This window comes from Protopterus annectens, chromosome 6.part0 (assembly GCF_019279795.1).
Source record: "Protopterus annectens isolate FY-2018-M chromosome 6.part0, PAN1.0, whole genome shotgun sequence".
NCBI lineage: Eukaryota > Metazoa > Chordata > Ceratodontiformes > Protopteridae > Protopterus > Protopterus annectens.
Window position 1 is genome coordinate 1,713,353,372 of NC_056737.1, and position 23,971 is coordinate 1,713,377,342.

Consider the following 23,971-nt stretch of genomic DNA (forward strand, 5'->3'; position numbering starts at 1 on the left):
ATCTTTGTGCAAAACTTTGGCAACTGGAAATTTAGTGGAGAAGCGAACAGATCTATGTCTGGAGTCCCCCATATCACTGTCAACTGTCGAAATACATGAGGATCCAACTTCCACTCGTGGGGATCCACTATCTGTCTGCTCAAAACATCTGCTAAGGAGTTCTGTGCTCCTGGTAGAAACCTTGCCTGAAGAGTGAGGTGCAAACTGAGAGCAGTCTCCCACAAAATCATAGCTTGCCTGCAAAGAGGGTACGAATGGGTTCCCCTTGCTTGTTGATGTACCACATGACAGTTGTGTTGTCTGTTTGAATCAACACTTGCCCTGGGTGAAGTAAATCCTTGAAAGCCATCAATGCAAATTGGACTGCCAACATCTCCTTCAAGTTGATATGTAAATGTTGAAGTCTGGCAGGCCACGTGTCTTGAACCCATTTTCCATTGAGGTGTGCTCCCCAAGCCTTGTCCGAGGCATCTGTCGTTAAGACCTGACTCGCCTCTGGTCGGGTCACAGAGAGTCCCTTGTTTAGGTGACATTCCTGAGCCCACCACAAAAATTCCTTTTGAATGCAAGGTATTATTTGAATGACAGTGTCCAGATCGTGGCAGTGTTGTGTCCATACATTTTGAGATACCATTGTAGCTTCCTCATATGCAGTTTGGCATTGGGAAGCACCAGAATACAAGATGCCATGAACCCCAAGGCTTGAAGGACTGTCCTTGCAGTCAGCCTGGACCGTAGAGACAATTGATGGAAGTAAAGTGTAAGGTTCCTTTGCTTGTCCGGGGTCAAAAAGGCCATCTGGGAAGCTGTATTCAGTCTCACACCCAGAAAGCACATTTCCTGAGAGGGTACTAGACTGGACTTTGTTTCGTTCACAGAATACCCTAGGCACCTTAACACTGCCATAACATACTGTAGATGGTGAAGAAGCTTGCGCCTGCCTTGAGCAAGAATCAGGCAATCGTCCAAATAAGGATAAATTTGTATTCCTCTTAACCTTAAGAAGGCTATCACCGGAGCCAGAACCTTTGTGAACACCCTGGGTGCAGTAGATAAGCCAAAGGGCAATGCAGAGAACTGATAATGTAAAGTCCCAGCCCGAAAATGCAGGAATCTCCTGCAACTGGGCCTGATAGGAACATGAAGATAAGCCTCTTTGAGATCCAGAGTTACCAGCCAGTGATCTTTGCCCAACAGAGGCAGAAGTTGTTGCAACGTCAACATTTTGAATTTTGGAATGTCCAGGTATGTGTTGAGGATAGATAAATCCAAAATCGGCCTCCAAGTGTTTCCTTTCTTTGGTACAAAAAACAGGCGAGAATAAAATCCAAGGCCCACTTCTGACAGAGAAAATGCTGTATAGCCCCCATTTGAAGAAGTAAAGAAATCTGTTTGTGAGCCTCTACCCTTTGCTGAGGAGGAACGTCTGGCATGCCTTTGAAAGGAGGCAATGTGTGGAAATAAAACTTGTAGCCTTGGTCTATAATGTCCAACACCCATTTGTCCTGGGTGACTAAAAGCCAGTTTTGCTTGAAGAGTGCCAACTTTCCTCCCAAAGGAGCTGCCAGACAGGAAGGATCTGGCAGCTGAAGATGCAGGTCATTGGGCCTGTTTACGAAAGGACTGGCCCCTGCCCTCACCTGTAGATTGTGCAGGTGAACTCCACGTTCTAGGCCTGAAAGAACCCTGAGCTCTGCCCCTACCACGTCTAGATCTGCCCCTAGACTGTAAATCAGAAGAAGGGTAAGCCCATCCCTTAGTAGGCCAATTCCTGCTAAACGTAAGGGGCTGCACCTGCAAAAAATCTTTAACAGTCTGCATAGACTTAACCTTGTCTTCCATTTTCTTCAAGACAGACTCCACAGGAGAACCAAACAAAACTTCAGACTGCAAAGGAGCATCCAAAATTCTAGCTTTAACATGCTCTGACAAATTCTGATCCTTAAGCCAGGCGTGCCTGCGAATAACTGAACCAGTGGCAGCCACCCTGGAAGAAGCCTGTAAAGCATCGAAACCACACTGCAAAGAATGCTTACCCACCTGATCAGAGGCATGAACCAAATCCTGTAATTCCTTACACTCTATGCCCTCTGCCAAAGCATCCACTTTAGATTTTAACTGAGTAAGAAGAAAATTCTGGTACTTCAACATATGAAACTGGCAATTCAAAGCCCTCATTGCTAAAGTGGAAGAGGTATACACTTTCTTACCCCACCTATCCAAAGCTCTGGAATCTTTATCCATAGGAACTGGATTCTTTACAACAGAAGCCCTGACACCCTTAGGTCCCTGGCTAATAGTTTCTGGGTCAGCCCTTGGGCTCTTATACAGATATTTATGAGCCTCAGGCACTCTGTAATACCTATCTGGTTTAACTGGCGCAGGAGGCAAAGAGTCTGGATTAAGGGAAGCCTCAGAGAAAACGTCTTGAACAACATCCAAAACAGGAGGTATAGCCAAGGGCCGATGTTGTGGTAAAAACAAAAATTCCCTAAGCCTCTTTCGGGAATCTGAGAAATCCTGACCTTCCCATTTAAAATGCTCCCTCGTAGAATGCAGGGTTTCTGAAAAAGAAAAATCCTCTGGAGGAGAAGCAGAAGGACTGGAATCCTCTGCGTCTGAATCTGAATAAGGAGGAAAATCCTGAATGTCTTCAGCCGAAGACTCTGAGTAATCTGAAGCCTGCTCCAAACACTCCACCTCTGGCTCCACCCTAGGCCTCTTATCAGGAGGGGGCAAAGAACCCCTGATTAAGGAAATTAAATCTTCTGCTATTTTAAGCATGTGTTTTTTTAGGCACAGAGCCTGCAGAACTAGGACTGACACCTGTGGAAGGCAAACCAGGCCTGCCTTTGGAAGGTACCTTAGAGACAGAAGGAGAAGGCCTAACCACCTTAGGCAAAGAAGGGAGTACAGCAACCTGAGAGGCCCCCTCAGCCTGACCTGACTCCTGAGAGGCCACATCTTGCAAAATTAACGTCTCCCCCTGAGACTCAGCTGAAACCTCGGCTGGATCAACAGATTCCACCGTAGTTTCTAAAGAACCGGCGTCCGGAACGGACGACTCATCCTGCTTAGACCTTAACGATTTTTCTTTGCGCTTCTTCGCGGTAGCGGGCGTCGGAGGATCCGACGGCATATTGTAATTACACCGCTTACCGAAGACAAGCCTAGCGCAATCTAACCTACGTTTAATGGTGCGCTTATTAAATCTAGCACAAAAGTGACACCCGACTACGTCGTGCTCAGGCCCCAAACAAGGAATACAAAGAGAGTGGTAATCCCTATACGGTATCTGTTTCCCACAAGAAATACAATTATTCACTTTTTCTGACATCCGGAATTAACTGAGGCAAGAAAAAACAAAAATATTCCCCAACGGGGTACTTAGCCCAACTTGGTTTCGGTCTGAAACTCAGAATATGAAAATTTCAGAACGCCGAACGGCACTTGCAAACGCTGCTTCTGCTTCGGACCATGCGGCAAAAAAGACTGAGGATATGACGTCGGTCATGCGCTTTAATACCATGGCGCACTGACGTCAGATCTGAGCGCCATGACCGACGCCAGCCTAATACTTTGGTATTCGGGCCGACCAAGGACAGCGGACTACCCACAGGTTATGACTGCAGCAATGTGAGATGAAGAACATCAGCAGAATCAAACACATCATTTCTCCAAACATCCCCTGGTCACCAGGAGGAGGGGGACGGAGGGTGGGTATGTGATGAATAATGACACTGGATAGCACAGATTCCAAGTTATGGTAAGTGCATAACTCTTTATCTGATACTATTTCTGTCATTAGTGATCATAGATGGGTCAGAGTCCCCAGCTACCCAAAATCCTGGCAGGTCTCAAGAAGGACATGCCAGACCACAGAAAAAACAAACAAGGCTCTAACCCCTAAATACCAATTTCAGCTTGTGATGAGTCATAAAGGTGTGGGGGTTTGATCAAGTGGCAGCAGCACAAATGTCCTCTAAGGACGTCCTAGCCCAGAATGCCAAAGATGTACCACTGACCTCGTAGAATGAGCTTTAATAGGTCTGTGAAGATCCCTGTGATTGCTCTCGTAAATGTGAACTATGCAAGAAGCTATCCAGTGAGAAATGACACTTTGGAAATGGTCTTGCCTCTCCTGGCCTAGGAAAAAGCTACAAAAAGTAGTCCGACTTTCAAAAATCCTCAGTCCTCTTTAAATAGAAATGTAACTGCCTATGGACATCCAGCAATGTAGTTGATACTCCCTTTTGTTTGAGAAGTTGGGAAAAAAGACAGGGAAGCTAGATATACTGACAAGTTGATTTCCGAGGCTACTTTTGGAATGAAGGAAGGACTCGTTCTAAGAGAAACAGTATCCTTATGAAAAATCATGAAAGGAGGCTTTATGCAAAGAGCTTGTAATTCAGAAACTCTCTTGGTGAAGGTACTTGCTACCAAAAAGGCCGCCTTCCAAGACAGAAACTTAATATCACACTTAGCAGTAGGCTCGAAAGGAGGTTGTGTCAGGGACTACAGCCCCAAGATAAGATACCAAGGAGGAGACGGATCTTTGAAGGGAGGCCTGAGCAAGAACACCCCTTTAAGAAAGGCTTTGCAGATCCTAGAAGAAAACACGGGACTAGCACTTAAGTGGAAGTTGGAAATAGCTGCCAACTGCAGCTTAATCGTCGAGAAGCTGGCTCCTTGTTGGAGCAGAGTAGAAAGGAAAGACAAGATAACCAGAACTGGGGCAGAAAAGGGATCTATGTCCCTCTGACGAGCCCAAAGAGAGAACCTCTTCCATTTTCTGGAATAAACCTTTTTAGTAGAAGGTTTCTGAGATGCAAAAATAATATGCTTCACCAGGGAAGGTAACCTGGCCTGGCTGACTATCACTGGAACTGAAGTTACCAAGCTGTCAGCCTCAGGGATGTCAGGTCGGGAGGGGAAAGTCCCCATGGATGGGAAATGAAATCCTGGACTGGATCCAATATCAAAGGTGGATATTTCGGATGAAACCAGAGGAAGGTGAACCACGTCTGATGAGGACAGAAGGGGCAATGATGATGAGGTCAGCCTTTAGGCGACAGGCTTTCTGTAGAACTTTGGGAATGAGGGGCATTGGAGGATAGGTGTAGAGGACACCCGGCAGCCAATCATGAATCACAGCATCCTTGGGTGACTCCCCTGGTGGGAGGATCAGGGCAAAAGTATTTGTTGTATTTGAGATTGGATGGAGATGCAAACAGATCGCAGCATTGAGATCCCCACAGACTGAAGATCTGCAATTTCCAGTGGTCTCCCTTTGATAGGTGGAACAAGATAGGAAACCAATGCCGCCTTGGCCAGAAAGGGGCCAGGAGCAGCAGTTTTGGATTGTCCTTTTGTATCTTTAGTAGGACCCTTGGAATAAGTGACAATGGAGATTAGGTATATAGGAACCTCCTTGCTCACTGGAAGAAGGTGTCTGTCCTCCAGGCCAGAGAGGATGGGGTTCTTGTGCAGAACCCAAGGGAGCTGCTGATTCTCTGGAAATGCAAACAGGTCTACCTGCAGAATGCCCCAACAATGTACGTTTGCTTTGAAGACCTGTCTGTTCAGTGTTCATGAGGTCCCTGCTCAAAGACAGTCCATCAATACATTCTCTATAGAGGAAATGTAAATCGCTGTGAGGGCCACGTTCAATTGAGTGGCCATTTGCCAAACCTCCTCTGCCAACCTGTGCAAGGGGTAAGACCTTGTGCCTCCATGTTTGTTTATATACCACAGCACTGTGGTGTTGACTGTGTACATCAGGAGAGTGTCCGATTTCCAAAGGTTTAAGAAGGTCTGCAGGGCTTGTAGAAGGGCCCTCTCATGTCGATATGTTCCTTTAGGAGAGAGGAGGGCCATTCAACCTGCACTTTCTGGGATCCAGTCCAGGCCCCCCCAAGCCTAGCCTGAGGCATCTGTGAGGAGAATTTGGTTGTGAGGGGCTAGAGTGAAGGGCCCAGGTTCAGAGAAAGCTGATTCTCCTACCAGAGAACCTCCTCCTTAATGCAAGGCAGCAGCGGAATCGGGGTATCCAAAGGCTACGAGTGTTGGGATCACAACGATTTCAGGTACCACTGAATTTTCCTTATATGCAGTCTGGACATCAGGATCTCAGGGAAGGATGCAGCCATGAAACCCCTGAGCCCTGAGGATCTCCCCTGCAGTGCAATGAAACACTGAGCAGAGGGTTTGGAAAAAAGCTTACCAGGGTTTACAGTATTTTCCTGAGGAACAGAGGCCTGCATTAAGCTTGCTTTGAGCCTGCAGCCCAGGAAAACTGGGTTCTGAATAGGAGCGAGGGGAGATTTTTTTTTTAAACTGATTGTGAATCCCAGATATGCTAAGACAGATACTGTGGAATGAAGATGCCTAAGAAGAGTGTCTGTGGACAGGGCCTGAATCAACAGGTTGTCCAGGTAAGGGAAAATCTGAATTACCTGAGTGTGGCAGAAGCCAACCACAGCTGCTAGACAATTTGTGAAAACTCTTGAGGCAATGGAAAGCTCAAAGGACAATGTAGTAAACTGAAAATGCGATGAACCAGAGAAAACCTTAAGAATTTCCTGCAAGGATGGCTGGGGATGTGAAGGGGTTCTTATTAGATGACTGAAGACGCAGTCTATCGAATGTGTCTTGGTCGAATGTAAAACAACGAAAAGGCAAAATAACGAAGCGGCTTTTAAGTGAATTTTTCCCAGGGAAAGAATTCCCTTGGCCACTTCCATTACTTTGCTGTTTTCAGCACTGTAGTGCGATCTCGGAGTTGGTATATTTATGTAGAGGGGTTATGGGGGGGTGAAGCCCACCCATTTTATGTATTCGTTCAATTTTGTTTTTCTGTCTTTTTTTTTTTTTTTTGGAACAGGGATTTTTTTCCCTTGGAAAAACATCGCTGTTCTGAGCTTTCGAGATTGTAAGCTTTTGCTTACATGGGGTCGATTATTCATCGTTCGTTTTTTTAAGCATCCGATAATATAATATAGATCCATGTGAAGACAGGCATCATCCTTAAGGTCAAGTACACCAGCAGCAAGACCTGAAGAAGAATGAAGGGCAGGAGGGTATTTGGAGAGAGCATTCTGAAGGTAGGCACCTTCTGGAATGTGTTTAGCAGGGAGATGTCCATGATGGCCCTCCGTTGTCTTTCCTTCCTTGGAACAAAAAAGATCCCTGAATAGAAACATGCTCTTAGGAAAGGCAAAGATACTTTTTAGATGGCGCCATGCAATAGCAAGTTCTGAATAATCTGACTGATCAAAGGAAGCTGGTTGAGAGGAGGATAGGAAATTCTTTTTAGATAGACTATGCTTTCTCAAGACATGTGTAGTCTTCTCTGATAATGGGCAAAACCCATTTGTCTGTAGTTACCACTTCCCAGAATAGAAGAGATGGGTGTTCTTTTTGATTGAGGGAGGGGGTAGAGGAGGACAGGAATATGGTCACAGCATTTTGCTTCTGAAGGGAGGATTCCTTGAAGAGGAATCTCTCTGTGGTTTAGCAGAAAATCTTTTTCTAGGTGCTTTCCAAGATTGTGAGAGGTCCTAGGCTCGTGATTACCAAAGAAAGTGGATTTGGCTGGATAGTTCCTATGCTATCCAGAGAGGAAAATCTGTTTGTAGTCTTTCATCGTCTTGCCTTGTTCTTTCAGAGTTCTGAAAAGACTGGCAGCTTGTGGTCCAGACAAGAGAAAGTACAGTTGTGTACACTTACCATAAATGCAGATGTTCGAGTGAATTCACTGTTGCCGTCATAACATTTGGGTTATCTGCCTGCAGGTAGCCCTCAGCCGGCCTGAATACCAGAGTCTTGGGATTTCTGCGTTGGATGCTGTCGCTTCTTCCATGACGTCAGGTTGTAAGGGGTATAAAACATGCAGACGACGCCATTACATCAGTTTTTCTTGCCCCAGATGTCAGGTGCCACCCAAAATAGGAAGCAATTATATGGTGTGGAACACCCCCAGCAAAAAGCAAATACACATAGTATAAGACATGCCAAACCAAAAAGGATAGTTGAAAGCAAAGACAATCAGGGGGCTGGAGGGAGGGTAACAAGGACTGCAACAGTGAATACACTCGAACATCTACATTTATGGTAAGTGTACACAACTTTACTATGTTCTTTATGTTTCATTGTTGCAGTCATCACATTTGGGTTGATTCCCAAAGCTAAGGAAGGGTGGAGGTAGATTAAGAAGCATCAGGCCTGGCAATCAGGCCATGTAAGACTGCTGTGGCAAATCCAGCTCTGGATTTAAAAAATGATAGGCAAGTGGTAATGCTTGGTGAAAGTGTGTACAGAGCTCCAGGTTGCAGCTTCCAGGATGTCCCTGGTAGGGACTTCTCTGAGAAATGCAGCAGCGGTAGATGTAGCCCTAATGGAATGTGTTCTTATCCCCTATGGGGTAGGTTTTCCATGGTGCTTGTAGCAGTAATGGATGCAGTGTGCTATCCATTTAGATATGGTTTGCTTTGAAATGGCCTTCCCCTCTGCCCCTGCAGCAAAGCTGACTAGCAGCTGGTCAGAGTTTCTGAGAGGCTTAGTCCTGTCCAAATAGAATCTAAGCTGTCTGTGCACATCTAGAGAATGCAGTATCCTTTCCCCTTTATTTTGAGAATTAGGGAAAAGGTAGGCAAATTAATGGACTGGTTTAAAGCCACACTAGACACCACATTGGGCATAAAAGATTGGTTAGTCCTGTGGGAAACCCTGTCCGCATGGAAGACAATGAAGGGCTCCACTGCCATAAGGGCCTGCAGTTCAGACACTCTTCTCGCTGAAGTGATGGCTAGAAGTAAAGCTGTTTTCCATGAGAGGAATTTCAACTCTGCTGTAACAGCTGGTTCAAAGGGAGGGGAAGTGTAAGTTTTTCCAATACAAAGTTAAGGTCCCAGGCTAAAGTGGGAGCTCTCCTGGGGGGTCTTAAATTTTTGGCCCCTCTAAAGAACTGTTTTACCAGAGGATGAGAGAAGTGGGGTGGCTCAGCATTATAATGAGATGAGATGACAGAGGCATGAATCTTAATTGAAGAGAAGGATAGGCCCTTGTGGAGCATTTCTGTTAAGTAATCTAGTATATGAGGTAAACTGGGCACAGTTGTGCCCATCCCTTGAGAGTGGCTCCAGGAACAGCATCTTTTCCACTTTTCTGAACAGGATTTTCTAGTACTAGGCCTCCTTGCCTCAAGAATGACATCCAGCACCTGCTTACTGAGGGTTGCTAGACGTGAGCTCAGGGGATTTAGCCGGACTGCAAGGTTCAGGGTCTGAAGCTGAGGGTGCAGAATTTGGCCCCCCTGCTGGGACAGCAGGGAAGGGGTCTGAGGCAGGTGTCATGGTTGTAGCACTGTTAGACTGCGCAAAAGAGGATACCAGTGCTGGCGTGGCTAGGCTTGTGCAATCAGGATTGTCCTTGGCTTGTCCTGTCTGATCTTTAGTAGAACCTTTGATAGGAGAGGCAGAGAGGGAAAGGCGTAGACTGAGAGGCGTTCCCAGGAAAAGGACAGGGCATCCATCTTCCAAGCTTGGCTGTGGGGAGTTCTGATGCAGTATTTGTTCAATTGATAGTTCTGAGGGGAAGCAAACAGGTCCACCTCTGGTGTCCCCCATCTGTTCCCCAAAGGTTCAAATATTTTGGGTTCCAGTTTCCATTCGGGTGGGTCCATGAGATTTCTGCTAAAGTCATCTGCCAGTGAATTTAGTTTGCCTGGCAGGAATTGAGCTTGTAGGTGCACTTGATTGCTCAAGGCTGTGTTCCACAGAGCCATGGCTAGTCTGCAGAGTGGGTAGGAATGGTTCCCCCCTGCTTGTTCATGTACCACATAACTGTGGTGTTGCCTGTCTTTACCAATAGTTGTCCTGGAAGAATAAGACCTTTGAAGGCGGTCAGAGCATTCTGTACAGCTAACATTTCTTTTTAATTGATACGGAGGTGCATCTGCTTTGGGTTCCATTTGCCCTGAATGCACTGCCCTGCTATGTGAGCCCCCCATGCATAGTCCGATGCATCTGTTGTTAGGGTTTGAGCAGCAGGGGGTAGAGTGAAAGAGTCCCTTGTTGTGGTAGCAGGCCTCTGCCCACCAAAGGAACTCTGCCCTTAGACACGGAATTATAAGAAGTATTGTTTCCAGGTCCTGAGAATGTTGACACCACAGACTTTTTAGATACCACTGAAGTTTCCTCATATGCAGTCTTGCATATGGAATTAACAGAATGCAAGAGGCCATGAACCCCAGACCTTGCAGTATTTTCCTTGCAGATAGCTGGGTCTTTAAGGCTAGTAGGTTGAAGTAAGTTGTCAAATAAATTTGTTTCTCTGGAGTGAGGAATGTCATTTGGGAAGTTGTGTTCAAGTTTGCTCCCTGGAAAACAATCTGTTGGCAGGGTACTAGGTGTGATTTATTTTCGTTAATGGTGTACCCCAGTGAAGTTAGAAGTCTCTTTACAAATGCCAGGTGTTGTAGTAGCAAGTCCTGACTTTCCGCCTGAATCAGGCAATTGTCCAAGTAAGGGTAAATCTGAATACTTCTCTGCCTGCAAAAAGCAATGGCTGGAACTAGGCACTTTGTGAATACCCCTGGGCGCAGGAGATAAGCCAAAGGGAAGTGCAGAGAACTGATAGCGAATAGAGTCTGCCCTGAAGCAAAGTTATTTCCTGCAAGATTCCCTTATGAGGATGTGCAGGTAAGCTTCTTTTAAGTCTAGGGTTGCCAGCCAGGCATCCCTGGCTAGCACAGGAAGCAGCTGTTGGAGAGATAGCATTCTAAATTTTGGAACCACCAGAAAGGTGTTGAGAATAGATAAATCCAGGATAGGACGCCAGGAGTTCCCTTTCCTGGGAACCAGGAACAGTCTTGAACAAAAGCCTTGTCCCCTTTGTTCTGCTGGGACAGGTTGAATAGCCTTGATGCTGAGGAGAAAAGTACTTGCTTTTGGGCCTCCGCCCACTGGTTTGGGGGGAGGTCTGGCTATCCACTTAGGGTTGGGAGTGAGTGGAAAAAGAACCTGTATCCTAGGGAAACAATGTTTAAAACCCATTTGTCTTGGGTAATGTATTCCCAGTTTTTTGCATGCAGGGTGAGTTTTCCTCTTAAAGGTGCAAGTACTTCAGCAAGGCTTGGGGGAGTTAAGGAAAAGTCATTGTGCAAGTTTACCATACGGGGGGTGGCTTACTACTCCCTGTTTTGGACATGGGAGCACCCCACTGCTGAGATCTGTGCATAACCTGAGACTGAAGTCTTGGTGGTCTGCTGCCCCTGGGTTTGGACTGAGAAGGCCTGGAAGGGACTGGAAAGGACCAGTTCTTTGAAGGCCAACGCCTACTGAATCTAGGTGGCTGTAACTTGTAAGAAAACTTTAACAGTTTGCATGGATTTAGCTTTCTACTCCATCCTTTTGAGAACAACTTCTGCTTTATTGCCAAATAGGTGCTCTTGGTTTAAGCGTGCATCCAGTAATTTTGCTTTGACATGATCTGGCAAGTTTTGTTCCTTAAGCCAAGCATGCCTTCTAAGAACAGACCCAGTGACAGCAGCCCTACAAGATGCTTCTAAAGCATCAAAACCACACTGCAAAGTATGTTTACCAACTTGGTCAGCAGAATGCATTAACTCTTGTAAATGTGTGTTCTGCACAGTCCGGAATCAACATAATTTTCTGTTTAGCCCCATAATATGCTGCTGATACTTTAAAATATGAAACTGGCAATTTAAAGCCGTAATGGCCAGAGTAGCAGAGGTGTATACCTTCTTACCCCATCTGTCTAAAGCCCTAGAATCCCTGTCAGAAGGGGTAGGATTCGTGGCAGTAGTAGCCTTAATGCCTTTTAGTCCTTGGGAAATGGTCTCTGGATCCTCAGTAGGACTCTTGAAAAGGAATTTGTGAGAGTCAGGTACTCTATAGTACCTGTCAGGTTTCCTGGGAGCTGGAAGCAAAGTATCCGGGGTAAGGCTGGATTCCAAGAAAACATCATCTACTGTCTCCAGAACAGGAGGGATTGCTAGAGGCCTGTGCTGAGGCAGGTTTAAAAATTCCCTGAGTCTCTTTTTGGACTGAGAGTAGTCCTGGCTTTCCCAGCGGAAATGCTCCCTAAGGGTATGCAGGGTTTCACCAAAAGAAAAATCTTCTAGAGGAGATGCAGAGGGAATGGAATCCTCTGCATCAGAATCCTCATAGGTAGATAAGGGTATGTCCTGGAAGTCAGAAGGAGCAGAGATATCAGATTACTGATCAGAAGAATCAGAAGGAAAATCAGTTCTAGGTCTCTTTGTGGGGGAAGGCTGGCTTCCCCTAATTAATGTTATAAGGTCTTCAGCCATTCTAATCATTTGTTTATGAGGCCTGTGAGCCTGAGAATGCGCTTTGGTCGTCGGTTTCCTAGGCGTAGTGCAAACTTTAGGCCTGAGAAATTCAATATTTTTGGCTTGAAACAAAGTCGTCGGTTTAATATGAAAATCAGTAGGCCTGAATACACACTCAGAAGCTGGTGCCTGCACAGCGGCTCTGGACCCATCCAAAGTAGAGACATCAGCAGGTTCTATAGTTGAAGAAGCATCTCGCAGCATACCGGAGTCCAAATGGGTCTCAGTAGAGGTCTGCAAATCTGTAAATGCAGGTGTCAGGGGCTGCGAAAGCACCTCACTGAGTACTGGCAGACTGGCGACTAGCTTAACGGTAGCATCGTTGGCAGTTTTGAACCTATCTGGTCTGTCTCTGCATTTATCCTTACTTTTTCTGGAAGATCGGTACTTGGATGGCTTACTGACGCCATTTTGGAGTACTGAGATCGAGAGCGAAAGTATTTAGCTACAAAAATTGCCTGACAACGGCAGTTCAGGCATTGAACAAGGCACAAAACCTACATCATGGTCTAGGCCTAAACAGGTGGCACAGTAAGAATGACAATCTCTAGGAGGCATTTGCTTTCCACAGGCAAGACAATTATTAATTTTTTCTGACATCAGAGCAAGAAAAAAGGATCCCCAATGGGGTACTTATCTTTTAGAAGACTTCAGGTCTGAACTCGAAACAAAAATTTCAGGAGTCGGCCGACCGGCACTTGCGAACTGCTTCTGCTTCGGGTACCGCACAGCAAGAAAGACTGAAGCAATGGCGTCGGCTTCATGTTTTATACCCAACAACCTGACTTCATGGAAGAAGCGACAGCATCCGACGCAGAACTCCCAAGACTCTGGTATTCAGGCCAGCTGAGGGCTAACTGCAGGCAGATAGCCCAAATGTGATGACTGCAACAGTGAAACATGAAGACCATCTGTCCAAAGGAGAATCCAAGATTATTGATTTCAAGTCTTCAGGGATGGGCTGACCCATTAGCCATGCATGTCGCTTGATCACGGAGCCTGTAACAGCATCCCTAGACATAGCATCCACTGCATCATAGTTGCATTTGATGCTGTGCCTGCCTATTTGTGTAGCTTTGGACAGAAGAAACTGCATTTGCTGTTTAGTGTCTGTGGTTTGAGGTGCTATCATGACCTTACGCAGAGACTGCAGCACAGACTGTATTTAGTTATTTGTGTTAAATAATTAAAAGCTCTGAATGCTAAACTGGAGGAGGTATCCCGCCTAGTCATGGCCCTATTGTCCTTGTCTGAGGAGAGGGCATTAGCAGTAAGAAAGCAGCTTGGATGGCTTATCAGAGGAGAGCGTCACTGCTGCAGGGTCAGCCACAGGATTTTTATACAGGTATTTAAGTTCATCAAGGACTATATAAAACCTGTCTGGTCTTTTGGGAGCAGGTGGCTGACAGTTGGGAGTTACAAGGAAGATTCAAGACATTCAGGTCAGTCTCGAGGGCTGGGGGAGTCTGGTGAAGGAGTGGGAGTAACCATCTCCAAAAGACTATCATTTTTGTACCTCAGAGATTTGTCATGATTGCCATTCAAAGTGGCTCATCATTCTCTGTACAGTTTCTTCAAAGGAAGACTCTTCCAAGGGACAGTCAAGTGAAAGGGAGTCCCTTCATCAGAAGAGCCATGCTCAGAAGACTGGAGTTGTAAACAGCAATCTAGAGTGGATCAGAGATTCAGAGAAAGAAGAGTCCAAGAAATGGTTTTGCGGTGTGGCTTGAGTTAGTTGGGTCACAAAAGAATGAAGCTTCAGGGCCAGGATGGTTTTAAATAAGCCATGAGAGATGTCCATTCATTCTTTTTCTCTAGAAGGTGGTGGAACTTTAGATGCTTGCTTTTTTTTTCGTTCTAGGGGGTAACGTCTGCCTGCACGAGCCTCAGAGGTTCAGGACCTTGTCTCATTTCAAAATAGTATACCACGGACTTCTTCCAGTACAAGGATTGGAGGAATTCCTCGTGGGCCTTCTGAGACAAGACTCTGTTCATCAAAGTATCTGCAATCTGCAAGGCCTCTGAGGTCATACTGGCCTCCAACAGGATCTCAGTAGCAGGCATCAGGTCTGGAGTATTTCTCCCCGGGCCTCGGCTGAAAATTGGCTTAGTTCCAAATCGGACTTTCCCGGCTAACAAATAATACATAAGTAAATAAAATCTGAGAAGTAATCTGACATAGTGTGGGCTTGAGTACCTCAGTGGGTACGTCGGACTCAGAGACAATGGACTTCAAATCACTTTGAGATCTTTTGCATTTCCTCTCAGAAGAAAGGGTGATGTCATAATACACAGTCCGCCATCTGAGACTGAGCTAGGATTTCAAATAGCTGAGTTTTGAGAAAGGTAATGAAGAAGGAGAGTCTTGATCTGAGGGTCTTTGGTACAAATGACTTGACAAATGAAACAAGATTTGTGGTCGTGTTCTGGGCTTAGGCAAACAAAAAGTACTTGGTGTTCAAGTCCTTGTAGAGAATCTGCCTACCACACTCGCATTTACCCCTCCTAGCTGGCATGGCATCTACCAAATTTAAACCAGTGTAAGAAACAAGAAAAAGAAGGTTTCCCAAGGCAGCACTTATCGGACTGGGATTAGTGAAGCAATGGTACCAATGACCAAATGTGGATCCGTTCAACAGGTTCACAACCTGCATTAGGGCTGGGGGCGAGTCATGTATGTCCGTCCTTATACTCCAGCACACACACACACACACACACACACACACACACACACACACACACACACACACACACACACACACACACACACACACACGAGCTGAGGTCATATATCAGACATATTCCCTTGGGAACCTAAAGCTCTGGTACCTCAGCCAGACATCACTGGCAAAAAAAACATCTGTTATGAATGCTGCAACAGTGATTTCAGTTAAGACATCTCTATGGACAAGGCTGTGTATGGAATAGAGAAACATAGCTATCAAATGGAGTAATGATGCCACTACATCTATGACATACAATGTGCATGTGTTCTCAACAGATGTGTACTAGCATACATATACGTACATGTACATTGTAGAATAACTTGTTGAACACAGTACACACTTATCAGTAATAAATGCAGTTACTACTTAGCTGTGAATCACTGTGAACTGCACACATGACATACAGCCTAAAGTTTTCACTGGCATAAGAGTTAAGCCACATAATGTAACGCAGGATAGGAACTGTATAAAGGGTGGGTAGGTGTGTGCTCACACTCTAGTAACAACAAGGAACAACTGTTTTCATTTGTGATTGTAGTGATTCCATCATGTATAAAACTGTTAATTTTCTATATTTTTCCTTCTTTCCTATACAACTGCAAGCATAACTGCACAGTGCATGCATTTAAGTGAAGGTACTATGTTGCTAGACTGTCGTCCTACTCCTGAGTAAGACCTGTAAATGCATTCTGTTACCTCAATGTAGTCTTCAAGCTACAGGACTGTTTACTAAGCTGTCCAGTCTCCAGTGTAACGCATGCTGCAATTCTGGATAGGCATTTGGCAGTAGACATCAGGATTTATAGGTCTGCACTGACAGTTTACACTTTCACCTTCACTCTGTTTGGCATGTCAGGGAAATATTGTGAAACTGACCATACTTTCTTAGATAGCCATGAAAGCTTGCACGCTACCACATTTGCAAACAGTGCACAGTCCTCCTCCTGGAACTGCTCCTACTCTAATCTGCATCATAACTTCACGGCTATGGCTAGCCTAAATACAGACTGTTTTGGAATCTCAAACTTTGAACAGCATTAGAGAAGAAAGACACTTAATAGCAATGCTGTCTAGCTTGCAGAAAGTGACAAAGTGAATAAAGTTTTGATGGTATAGATGACAATGGAGAGTTTTGTACACATGCACGTGTACTGGAAAGGTATTTATGAAAACCAGTTAAAGCACAGAACCCTATAGAAAATAAAGTGGAAACCGGAACACACAAAAAGAGAAAAGACTGTTTCAAAGTATCGAGTATAACCAGGGCCCATGAAAAGAAATTCTACTTTTTGTTGGTGTTGCATGACGAGAAGGTCTAAGGTTCTCAGCAAAACCTATCAGAATACTGCTCGGGGACAGGAGGTCAAATAAAAACTGTTAAAAGCAAGGAAGTTCATACTGGCTAAGCCCAAGGCAAACATAGTTGGAATGAGTCATGCTACTATCGTCCGGTACAGGTGCAAACCACTGCATTTAAAAAATAGCAGAGGCAAAGTGAAGCTGTGCATTAAATACCTATATTGTCGTTTACAGTCATAGTATTGTTAGGAAATGTGCAATTATCTGCTTGGCAAATGTTGCTTACTATTGCTGTACTAAAGTCATTTTTTTTCTCCTTTACCTATTTATTTCTCCTTTGATTCCATTCCAACAAGTACCTAGCTCTCTAATCTCAACATTCCTGCCTTTGGACACTTGACTCCTCTTGCCTGAAGACTAAGGACCCTCTCCTACCAGCTGCTTTCATCACCGTGTCTCCTACCCTTGTTCCCTAATAGCAATAAGGGAAGCAAGAAAGTATGTTATTTTCCTACATTTTCAGAAATGTATAGAGCAGTACTAATTACTTGTAGGTGGTTTAAAGGTCACATCTAAGCCTGGACTGCCTGCAGCCATACCTTGTAGTTTGTATTTTTCCCCACAACATTTTTTTGAACTAGATTCCATAAAATAGCCTCTCCCGCCTTCCCATGACCAGACTTCCCCCACTTATAATTTACCTATGTAATTACTGACTTTGTCCACTAGGTGGCACCCTTACCCAGCTCTACCAATCCCTCTACCTTACAGCATATTCCTCTCAGAATTCCTTGTCCGGTACTTTGCTACTCTTCAGTTCACTAAGTTTTATTACTACCTTAGCACCTTTTTCCTACCACCCCTCCCCACCACTCTGCCTACCTTTCTTTGTACCTACATTACTTACCTTCCTTCAAATCACTTTTTTTATGATTGTTCCTCATATGCTTCTTCCTTCTCTTGTCTCTACCCGCTCCGTTCACCCTGCGGGCTCACTTCGCTCCCCTACCCTACCCCCAAATCTCACCCACCCCCAGTAGCCCTAAACTTATACTTCTAAATCCACACCCTCCTACACACAACAAACCACGTGGTCCCACCATCCTAGATAATTGAGCCACATCTACTCTTCACTTAATCATTCTCTAACCCTAATTAATTACAATCTTAACTCAAACTTATACCTCTCTTCCTGTCCTAGGCCTTTGCTAACTACCTAATATTTCCTTACCAATTCTACCATCATGTCCACCAAAACTTCCTCAACCCTACCTAAATTACTACTCTGTGCCACCCTCATACCTGTACTAACCTCAGCATATCTGATAACCTCCTATGAACACCCAAATATTTCTCAATTTAGCCATCCAAGAAAACAAACAGTCTTACACACTTTCACATTCACCCATAATAATATTACTATTACATCCACACCTAGATACATACTAGCTAAATACCACAGACTTTGCCACATTAAATACAATAACCTAACAACAAAGAAATTCCGTTATCAAATTAGTAACATACATTATCTTTTGCTTTCACTAAAAAAACATTCCTCACAAGATGGAGACATGCATCCTAATCCTAGCCCACATAATGCCCTATCCACTGGACATCTCACCAACAATCCCTCTATTCCTCTGATCCCCAACAAACACCCCAACTCTCTCCTCATAGCACATCTCAATATCCAAAGTGTGAATAACAACATTCCCCATCTTAATGCTCTCCTTGATGTACACTCTTTTGATATTTTATGTTTGACAGAGACTTGGCTAAAACCTACAACACATGGTTATAACATATTTAGACTTGACCGTATAAAAAGAAAGGGAGGGGGAGTAGCACTTCTTTTTAAGGATGGACTACAAGTCACCTCTATATCCTATAACCCACCAAAGGACAACCATGCTGAAGTCCTTATTTCCAAATTACATCTTAACTCTAGTAAATCTTTATATATCTTCTGTATCTGCCTACCTCCTGGAAACAATATCAGTGCACTGGAGGATATTCTTAGCTGGGTCTCAACATCCTTCCCACAAGAAACTATAATCCTAGGTGACTTTAATATAGACATTGGAAGAACATCAATACTGAACATCCTACCTCTCTTATTAACCTTCAAGGCTTCTCTCAGACCATTACCTCCCCAACAAGAATAAACAAACCAAACAAAAAAGAGAGCACTTTGGATTGGATCCTTATTAATAACTACAACCAAAGTTACACAGTTGGCATCCTCCCTGATGATGTAAATGACCACTCCTTGACCTATATAATCAGGCAAAAGTTTGATACCTCTCACCTAACATCATATAGGACTATACGGACCAACAAGCAATTTAACCAACACCTTTTCCAGAGTGAACTCAGTGTCTGTGATTGGTCTCAATTAAAAACCCTCCCACTTGAACAGGCTGTCAAATACTTTAAGTTCTTAGAAATCCTAGACCAGCATGCACCTAAACGTACCATCAGAACTAGGTCCAGACCTGCCCCCTGGCTTACGAATGAAACCAAGAAAAAAATCCTCCTCAGAAATAAAGCCTGGTCTAGGTGGTGAACTACCAAAAATACATCAAATCAACAAATCTTTAGACATATGAAAAACATGACAAAAAAGAAATTGTTAGACAAAAAAAACTTTTACTTTAAAATGCAGCAAACAAACCAAAACAATCCTCAAAGATTCTGGGCAAGTATCAATAGACTCCTTCATCCAGGTAACTCCAGAACACCAACCCCAACAGGTGCAACACATGAGACTCCTATCCAAACTGCCAATGCTTTCAATTCTTTCTTCACAGAGGCTATCCAATCAGTAGCCAGTCAACTAGCTCCTGATAGCTCCAGTCTTCTTAACTTCTCCCAGCTGTCTTCCTACCTTCCGATTTCTACACACCTCAACTAATTTTATCTATAAACTCATTCTAAAACTTAAGCCTTGTACTCCTTCTGCTGGCCAGATCCCGGCCGAATACCTGCAAAAAGCAGCTAAAGAAGTAGCTTACCCGATATCCATCCTGATTAATAGAACTACTAACGAGGGAACCATCCCTGACATTTGGAAAATCTCACATATTATCCCCCTACACAAAGGTGGCAACTGAAATGAATACTCTATCGACCTATAGCCCTACTATCCCCCTTAGCAAGAATAATGGAAAAATGTATTCATCATCAGCTTCTAAACCATTTAATTCAACATAACATACTTGCTGAAAGCCAACATGGCTTTAGGCCATTCCACAGTACTACTACTGCCCCTCTTATCTTTTACTGATACCATAAACAAAAACCGCAATAACAATGTTCTCTCTTCCTCTCTATTTATTGATCTCTCAAAAGCATTTGATATGGTAAACCACTCTCTACTTATAAATATTCTGAAATTACTCTCTCTTGATACTATGGCTGTACAGTGGTTTACTTCTTACCTCAGCAATAGGCTGTGCTCTGGGAGAATAAACTATCATCCCACCTTCCAGTCTCACTGGGTGTCCCTCAGGGCTCCATTCTATTCTCAATATTTATCAATGATCTCTACCTAGCTATTCCTCAGGCAACCTGCATACAGTATGCAGATGATTCAACTTTAATCTGTGCAACTGAATCTTCATCTGAACTACAATCCCTAACTCAGAAAATATTTAACGTAGTAGAGACTTGGTTCTTAAAATGTTGCCTCCTCTTAAATCCCAAAAAAAACAAAGCTCCTTCTCTTTACTCCTACCTGTAAATCCATGCCTTTAGTTATTTCTAACAATGGCACCCTCATATCCCCTGATTCTACCACCAAACTCCTAGGAATTACAATAGACAATTACCTCAGCTTCGATACCCATATCAACAACACTATAAAATCAGTCAACAGAAAAATGGGCTCCCTATACAGGATCAAATATTTTCTCACTCCCAACAGCCAGAACTACTATTGCCCACTCTCATCTAATCTCAACACTTCTCTATGCCTCACCAATTTACACCAAGCTATCCAAGAAGAATCTTCTCAAACTAACTACATCTTACAATAACATTGCCAGATTTGCTACTGGTAATCCCTTTAGAACTCATCACTGTCCGAATCTAAAACAACTAGGACGGCTTGAACTGCAAAATCAGCTTCATTTTAACCAACTTACCATTGCTCATAAGATCCTCAACCAGCCTAACAACACTCCTATACTCTCAAACCTCATTACTCCGTATAAAAATCTTAATACCTTACGCTCTACTAACAAACTTCGACTTAGCATTAGTAAGTCTAACAACATGGCAGGTAACTCTCTTCTCAAACACAACTGGGATATACTGGAACCTTCTACCTAGTGATCTTACTTCACTTCCTTCCCTACCCCACTTCAAACAAAAACTCAAAATATACCTTAGAACACACTGGTTATGCCCTTGCACCAACCCTGACTAACCCACTACCTCTGTGACTAAATTTCTCCTAACTCCATTCGGACTTTAATTCAATGCTCTTTACTGCAAACTTTGCAAGAATTGTAAACCCGCATACAGTTATGATCTACCCCACATGGATATCTAGTTCAATATTAAAAGTAGTGTAGTCCAAACGGAAAAAGCAAACTTGTAAAAAAATTAGAAAATAAAAAACAGTCACCAGAGAAAAATCGATAGTCTTCCACTTTTAATACGCCAACAAACACAGAAATACCAAACAACTAAGCGCTTTCAACAGGCTACAAACCACTGGCTTCTTCAGAGTCATTTGGTTTTAACAACCACAGTTCATTAAATATACACATTTAATTAGTTAATTGATTACATCACCAACTAACCCAATGATTTAACTAGCTTCATTAATACGCTCAATTCATATTTAATAAATTCCTCTTTGCTTGTTTTTCACCTTACCTAAAAGTTAAAACACTGTAGTATTAAGAAAATTGTGTTCATATTCAAAATTAAAACTTAATTTTTTTTCAAATCTTGTTCAATATGTTGTAAATACTCTTCTGCAACCATTCTCATGAATTGTAAACCTGAAAAAAGTTTAATCTACCTCATGTGAATATCTTGTTCTATATTATTGTAAATATTGCTCTGCAATGTACTGTAAAATGTTTTGTATCATCTGCTATCCTGTTAGTAACCTTACAAACACTGTTTTGAATTTGTAACCTTATACATATTGGTATAATGGATCTGTCTTGGAGCTTTTCTCCCTGGGCCTCTACTGAAAATGGACATATATCCAGTTGGACTAGCCCGGTCAACAAATGTAAAATAAATAAATAAATAAAATAAATATGGCTGAATACCTACCCTGAAGGGAAAAAAATAAGAGACACTAAAGACTTGGATAATTAGTGACACTGTGCATGACACTAGTTTGTGACCAAAAGAGGAATCCAGGTTCCCAATACAGAAAAGGGTTCAAAAATGAAACTAAGCTCACAAGCTGCAATAACCCTTACACTGATTTTGTTAATTTGCCAAAAAGCTTTTCATGGCTCTTACCTGAAAATTCCTGATGGTTGTCTGGATAGCTCAGAGCTCTTGGCATTCGGGACTTAGGATAACTGTCACTAAAATAAATATAAGCCTGTTAAAACTGTTGAAATTCAGCACTTTTAATCGAACCACAAAAAGCAACAATCAAGGATAGAGAGAGTAAAAACCGATAACCAGTAATAAGGTAGGTCAATCATGAAATCAAAGTACACTGACCAACTTCCTTAAAATAATGATCACATCAACAGTTCTGAAAACTACAGAAATTTAACTTGTGGCGATTTTGGAATGAAGTACAATAATGATTTTTTTAAATAACCTGTTTTCAAACAAACCTCTCAGCAAATGTGCAGACCAGTTCTATTCCTTTCCTGTTGCAACTTGTATATTCGGAAGTGCAGCAGGGGTCCTATTGTGCTGTTGTATATTCTTCATATAAGATTCCCTCAAACCCATAACCTTATTTTGGTTCTTCACTCTCATTTATTCATAACCATTTAATCACCAACAACACTTTACCAGTGCTTGCAAGTATTGCTGCTAGTGCAGCCAACTGCTGGTCAATCTCCCCTACTTACACTGATGAACAACACCCCAAAATAGCTACTCCACCCTGGGAATACAGAAGGCAATCAACTCTTTTCTGAGAAAGACCCGTAAGCTCTAATTTGGAGGTGCTGATTTTCATCCCATCCACTTCTTACTTGAATGCAAGGTTATAAATCTTGCATACTGTGTCCATCCTTGAAAATATCTTTTGAAGTATTATTTTACTCTTCATTTCAGTTATATGCTTCTGCTCAGTCTTACTTTCCTATGAAGCTCCGCAATCAGCTTCTCTACAGGAGGAAGAGGGAGCACAGTCTTCATGCATTTATGGACCAAGAGACAGCATATGACTGTGTACTCCAGAATGTGTTGTGGGAGTTGCTATAAGATCATGGGGTCTCAGGACTGCTGCTATGTGACCTTTTCTCTGTATGGGATGAGAGAGAGAGTTGTCTCTGTTCTTGAATAATTTCACTTTGGATAGAGGTTTCCTGTAGGGATGTTGTCTTATATTCTCCCCTCCAATTTGCAATATTTCCAGACAGTATATCAAGATGAAGTTGATGTCTGGAGAGCATGCAGACTGAAAATGTGCGATTTGCTTCTTCTTTCTAGATGATGCCTCCCTTTTTATCTCATATAACTGATCTCCATTGTGCTCTGGAGTGGTTCACAATTGAGTAAGAGGTGGACAGGATGAAAATCAGCACCATTGAATAACAGTGTATGCTTCTTTCTGAGAAAAGACTAGATTGTCATTTGTATTCCAGTGGATAATGACAGGTATTTTGGGGTACTCTTCATGAGTGCAAGTACAGGAGACTAACCACCAGCTGGATGCAATAGCAGTGATACTTGCGAGCATTGTATTAGACCTTGGAAGTGAAAAGAAACCAAGCCAGAATGTACAGATGAGTGGAATATATCATCAAGTATGTGACCCTGAACAGGACAAGTTTAAGATATGGATGGGCGAATGGATCACATCAATATGACTCGAGTGAATAATCATACAAAGAACCCAACAGAAGTTAAAATTAATGAAACAAGCTCCAAGTCTGACCCCCTTTCTGCAATGTGAAACTTGGTAACAATTTGGCCACTGCATCTATACTGTGTCAGCATCTAAACTATTTAAGAGGTGCACAAGCATCATAATGAAGCTACTTGTTCTTGTAATGGTAATAGACCATTATATACAGGCAGATTACAGAGTACTGTAAAGAAAGTTCATCCACTTATTTTAGAAAACAAAACTATATCCAGTCTAAACTGTGAAAAAGAGAAATACATACTTCACGTAAAATTACAGACTGTAACCTATTAGCAAAAATTACTCAAAACTTAAATAACTTTAATTAGTCTCAATCATACTGTATCAAACAAGAATGTGAAATAAAATATTCATAATCCAAACCATGGAATGACTGCAGTAGCCAGATTAAAAAAAAATGACTACTAGTTTACACTATTACAGACCTACATTCATAGGTTCATAGATTATTACTAAGTTAACTGCCCTTGCGAGCCATTT

General features: G+C 43.0%; 1 protein-coding gene across 2 annotated transcripts in view; it reads right to left on the reverse strand.

The window, feature by feature from the left end:
* MAP3K2 (mitogen-activated protein kinase kinase kinase 2) overlaps positions 1-23,971 on the reverse strand; it is a 2,021,635-nt gene that overhangs the window by 596,544 nt on the left and 1,401,120 nt on the right. For both annotated transcript variants that reach the window (XM_044075108.1, XM_044075107.1), the window contains exon 12: positions 21,895-21,962. In XM_044075108.1, the coding sequence (XP_043931043.1) occupies positions 21,895-21,962 (68 nt within the window). The remainder of the gene's footprint in view (positions 1-21,894; positions 21,963-23,971) is intronic.